We start from the raw sequence: 5,678 nt of genomic DNA on the forward strand, positions 1-5,678 counted from the left end.
ACCTAAAAAAATGAAACAAGCAAACAGAATAAGGGACTCATCAGAGCCATGAGCTTGAGATTACGTCAACATTAACCTCTAAATGACTTTTACTTTTCTTCTTCCGGCGGCAGCGCTCCTCAGAGTAGCGCTCCCCTCGATGCATGTCCAGGTAGGGGTGCCAGGCTWCAGATGGAGAACAAAGTGACTTCAGACGCTGTAAAGTCAAAAAGATGAATGTTAACATACCTTTTTTTATATATAATTTATCATTTTAACATTATTATTATTTCCAAACATCTCTTTCTGCAGTTCTTGCAGAGCGATAAAGAAAACACAGAAACACACCTTCCAGGGGTTTCCCTTTGCTTTTATCAGCTTATAAACAGCGGCAACAGGGATCCAGATAAGGACAAAAGCGACCATGCACCAGCCCAGAGACAAACCCCAGGCTGGATAGTCTACTTTTCCATAGGTGGGGGGGACAAAGTTCACAACAGACCATCCCAAGATCACCTGAACAGGAACACATTTAGGTTTAACTATTTATGAAAACTCTTCTGTTGTAAAGACCCTGTCACTTTATAATGTTTTAGACAACTTATATAAAGTTTGTCCACCACTAAAGATGTCTACACTGAAGATGGAATTTTAAAAAAAATCTGCTGGAAGTCTCTTTTGGACCTAAACATACTGTAATGTTAATGATTAGATCAAATGTACAACATATAAGAAATTCAGTCATGGCAAAAATTTTCATAAGTTGTCTAAAATGTTATAGTGTAACAGGACCTTAAGATGCAGCGTCACAATGCCTTTAATGTTTAAGAGTTATGTTCAAATACATTAACCTTTCAGGTACATTTCAGTAGACAGACTTGTGCATGAGAGAGATTTTTTTACTTACCAGTATGATGCAGGGGCTGACAAAAAACCAACACACTCTCCACCACAACCAGAACGCTGAAGTCTTGCTCCCAATCATCATCTCGATGTCTTTTATAAAACGATTCCCGCCTGTGAAATGTTCGACAACCACACACAAACTGGAGTTTGAGTCCATCTTTCACCTTTAAACGTGTACATGCGCAGGGTTTCAGTCATCGTATTCACCGTAGATGTAGGAGATGCCAATGATCTCCAAGAGAACCAAAAACAGCAGCACCCAGCTGGCTACAAACTGATCGATGAGAGTCACCCAGTATATTCCTGCCTGTAATGTTCACACACACACTGAGGATGCTGAGTAAGCAAGTCAAAGTAAAGGACATTCCCCTCATTCAGACTTACTTGTGTGACGCATGGCAGACCCAGGAGGTAGAGAAAGGAACAGGTTGTTATTGTCAACAAGGCTCGTCTGGRTTTGAAGATTTTTGGGAACGCATCAAGCAGGCAGGTGGTTAATACCTCTAAAGACAAAAAATAATATATCAGTTAAAGGTTTGATGTGCAGTAAATACAATGAAGCTGAAAAACCTAACCTATTCCTGCAAACTGAGAGTCCAGGCCAACAGTTAGAAGCATGAAGAAGAACAAAACGGACCACAGCGGTGCAACAGGAAGCTTAGAAAGAGCTCCTGGGTAGGCAATGAAGGCCAGGCCAAATCCTGCAAAAATGAAGCAAAATAAATGAAAATCCACAAGATAACTAGCTATTAAAACAGGTTTTAACTCATTAGCTTCTAAATAATAAAAATGTCTGACCTTCTTTCACAACTTCTTCAACAGGTATTTTATAAATATGCGCCATGTGACCCAAAATAGAAAATATAGCAAAGCCTGCGAGCACACTGGTCCCTGTGCAGAAAACAGGACATTAAAACATACATACATTAATGCTGCCTTAATATTCCATCACAGAACATCCTCTATAAGCTCCTACCAGAATTAGTAAGCGATACGATAAATGAGTCCTTAAAGACGTTGTTGTGAAAGTTGTTATAAGAAGCCAGAGTCATGAGTCCTCCCCAGCCGATGGAGAGAGAGTAGAAGGTCTGAGTCGCAGCATCTTTCCAAACCTGCAACACGTCAGCAACATTTTCCATCAAACCATTTTTTGATTTTTCCTTTCTCTCAAYCAACACAACTAATTTAATGTCTTTTCCTGGAAGTGGACGGTCAGACGTCTACCTGGGCTTCTGATAGTTTTGTCAAATTGGATTGGGCACCAATATAGAACTCGATTCCATCTTTGGCTCCCTCGAGGGTCACACCTCGGATCAGCAGGATCAAAATCACCACGTAGGGAAACGTGGCCGTGAAATACACAACCTGGACAAACAAACAAAAATGAAATAAAATATATATTGTTTTACTATTATCGGGTGGTATTTTGCATGTTTCATATTTTCAKTTTGGGCAGCACACTTTTCAGTTCTCCTTTTTGCACCAGAGCAGGATGCTGACTTACTTTGCCTGATGATTTGATCCCTCTGATAAGTGCTCCTGCAACAATGATGGAGCTCAGCAGTAAACAGAGGGCCAAGTGCCAAACCACTGGCCCCGTTTCATCCAGACCATTGGATCTCTGCAGAGCTACACGGCTACAATGACAGGAGAAATTTCACTAGCATGTGTRCCTTTCGAGGCGTGACAGTAGCAGWACATTTGTGATTGTTTCATATAAAAAGCAATGTTCTCTTACTCCCAGTACTGCTCACTCGGGCTCTGCACTGGCACTGTGATTACAGCTGATRGACAAGTGTTGTTGTTCTGAGTCCAGTTGGTCATCAAAACACCACTCACATTACAGTAACCTAGGGRAAAAAACACCAGTGAATGGCTTACATAAAACATCCCTTGATGCATACCGTTTCTCAGAAAGCTATGTTACTTTACAATCTTCAACGCAGCGGAAAGGTGAGTCACTAACATCCGCACATCTTTTCATTTAAGTTATCTTTAGAAGAAAGACACCATTTACTGAATAACAGATTTAATCCTTGCAAGAACAAGAGATTAAAAAATAATTACCAATAGGTGTGTYGCTGCAGTTACTGTCAGCCCAGCTGAAGCACCTGGACCATGGCAGAGGAGACTGCATGGAGGCGAACATGTAGTACAGACTGTAGGCAATGATGACGTTATAATAAATCGATACTATCAGAGTGACCATGACCATTCCAATACCAACACCTGAAGGGAGAAGAGAATTTTGTACAGGTATTTTTTATAACTAAAAAAAATATATAAACATATTCTGGTTCTCTGTGACATCATTTTTTTTGTAATTAGTATGAATGCATTTTTGTAAAGATAGCATTAACATATTCCAAAATACATTTCATGCCACTGAGATTAACAGTGGTTAAAATATTCACATGTGAAGTTACAGGAAGTGATGGGAAAGGAGAATGTCTGAATATAGACAGAGTGTTGCTACACTGGCTAACAACACAGACCGTAGAGAAAAATCTGATGTTTCTTTAGGTTATTTTGAAGGAGATGAAGAAGATTTAGAGTTCAAATATTATAGTTTCAATAAAAAAAAGACCAGGGTGTTATTTTTTCTTAAGAGTACCCCTTTGATGTCACTTCCTGTTTCACTTTGGCTGAGCCAAATTAAAAGAAAATCTGCCAGCTATGCGGCATAATGGGTAAAATTGTGTATTATGCCAAGTTTCCTAAATATAAAGATATTTTATTAGACTTTGTAATTGAAGGATRTGCATGTCACATGCACTTTAACGTTATTTTTTAAACTCTTATGCATGTAAAAGAAAGAAACTTTAAAAAGTGGAGGACAAAAGAAGACAAATGTCAAAAAAAYTATCTACAGCACATGTTAGGGAGCACTTTTACATATAAAACAAAAGTCATTGTGCATATTTTATTTACATAGTCTCTATTTGGATCATGTTAGCTGTATGCAGCCAAAAAGTCATAAAAAAACACCCTTTCATTTCATGTTCAGAGTTAATTTTTGCCTAGAGATCATTATCAGTGAGTCTCATTAAAAGAAGATAGGATTGATTTGTGTTTAAACAGTTGATTATTAACCACATACTCGTTGTCTGTTTGTTACTCATAAACTAAGTTAAGATAAACTCAGATAGTTTTCTAACATCAGTGATGATCACCTCACCTTGCAGAAGTGGCACTGATCTCCATACATTGATCGGCCCTTGGCTGCAAAACTGACCAAAGGCACTTTCCAGGAAGAAAAGGGGAATTCCAGTCAGCACCAGCATTGTGAAATAGGGGATAAGAAAGGCACCTGTTCAGGATACAAAGAAACATCATGATAACAGCTTACTAAAATAAAAATAAAAAAGCTAATACTTAACAAATATCCATGTACCTCCTCCATTCTTGTAGGCCAAATATGGAAACCTCCAGATGTTTCCCAGTCCGACAGCGTAGCCGATCATAGAGAGGATGTAGTCCCTCTTACTGGACCAGTTCCCACGCTCTGCATTTTCATCGCCAGCGTCCACATGTGAATCCTGATCAGTGAACAGGTTCAAATACAAACTTGATTGATGGGTTTTAATAATAACGTGATTGATCCTCATCCAGGATTATGCTTCACAAAGAGTTGACTCCATCATGTTTTACAGCAGGAAACATTAAACATCAACTTCTTGTGTTTTTACGTAATTTAGATTTCTAGTCAAAAATAGATGCAGAGCTTTTATTTCAAGTAATTTCCTCCTCTTTATGGTTAAACTACACGATTCTACATACCTGTTCAGCAGCTGCAGGATTTCTGAAAAGTAGGTCTGTAAAACTGTCCCAGCCGTACTTCTTCATGTCCTTTCACCCGGTGTGTTAGGTTCTAAGAAAACTGGACGTTCTTGCACATTTGTTGTATTGTTTCTCCTCCAAAGATTAGAGGGAAGGCATGTTTCTCAACCTCTCACCTGCCTTGACCCTCCCTCTGTGGTCTCTGACTGTGTTTACAATCACTCTTTTTTAACAGGAATGCCATGCCTGTTGCTGAAGAACACAATGTTCGTAAGATCCACTCCCTCTGACCTAATAAGTTTCTTTATTTAAAAACTTTTAGTGGGTTGTGCAGCTCAGTGCAGTTACAACAGCTCCTCCACCTCCTGCAAAGAAATAACAGTTTATAAATAGACAAAATAAAGGAGTTTGACAGTGGTAGTGTCAGGAGTCTCGTAACAGTGTTACAGTAGGCTATATGTTTGTTTGTGTTCCATTACTCCCTAATACCACTGCTGCTGATGCACGGTGAATGCATCATCCTGGTCAGTGACATCCACACATAATGACAGCTTGTGTGCAGACAGTCATTTTCTACAGATCTGGTCACATCCTTAGTGTGTAATCATCCTGACCTGATGATGTGATCATGACCGCATGACCTGACTGCTGACAGAGAATTAAGTGCATTAAAAATAAATAAATAAAAAATAATATACATTTATATACTGTATATCAGCTTGTTTTACCTGATGTCACATTTAATAACAAATACTATTTGTATCTTCACGTATTTATTTTGTATGGTAAAACTTCTTCCTTTTTCTGGAAATTTAAATTTATATTAATATTTCATCATTTTAAAATGCACTGTGCAGAATTTTTAATCATATCCTAAGTCTTTTTTATACTTTGTTTCATGGGAGCCAAATCTTCTGGAATCCCTTAAGTGTTTTTGTTCTGTTGAGCCTTTTCACAGTTTTTCCATTTTTGTACTTTATTTAGCTGCTTTGTTCATATACTGTATATATATA

General features: G+C 38.3%; 1 protein-coding gene across 1 annotated transcript; it reads right to left on the minus strand.

Annotated features, from left to right (window-relative positions):
* Nucleotides 1–6: 6 nt before the first annotated feature.
* On the minus strand, nt 7–4,737 carry slc6a14 (solute carrier family 6 member 14). Its single transcript, XM_014001942.1, has 15 exons — nt 4,666–4,737; nt 4,280–4,424; nt 4,064–4,195; nt 2,953–3,114; nt 2,624–2,735; nt 2,390–2,522; nt 2,110–2,250; nt 1,862–1,997; nt 1,684–1,776; nt 1,461–1,586; nt 1,270–1,388; nt 1,093–1,192; nt 887–996; nt 328–495; nt 7–196 (listed from the first exon to the last, which is right to left on the minus strand). The coding sequence occupies exons 1-15, from the start codon at nt 4,729–4,731 to the stop codon at nt 41–43; spliced, it is 1,899 nt and encodes a 632-aa protein (XP_013857396.1). The 5' UTR covers nt 4,732–4,737; the 3' UTR covers nt 7–40.
* Nucleotides 4,738–5,678: the final 941 nt, after the last annotated feature.

This window comes from Austrofundulus limnaeus, unplaced genomic scaffold (assembly GCF_001266775.1).
Source record: "Austrofundulus limnaeus strain Quisiro unplaced genomic scaffold, Austrofundulus_limnaeus-1.0 Scaffold11, whole genome shotgun sequence".
Classification (NCBI taxonomy): domain Eukaryota; kingdom Metazoa; phylum Chordata; class Actinopteri; order Cyprinodontiformes; family Rivulidae; genus Austrofundulus; species Austrofundulus limnaeus.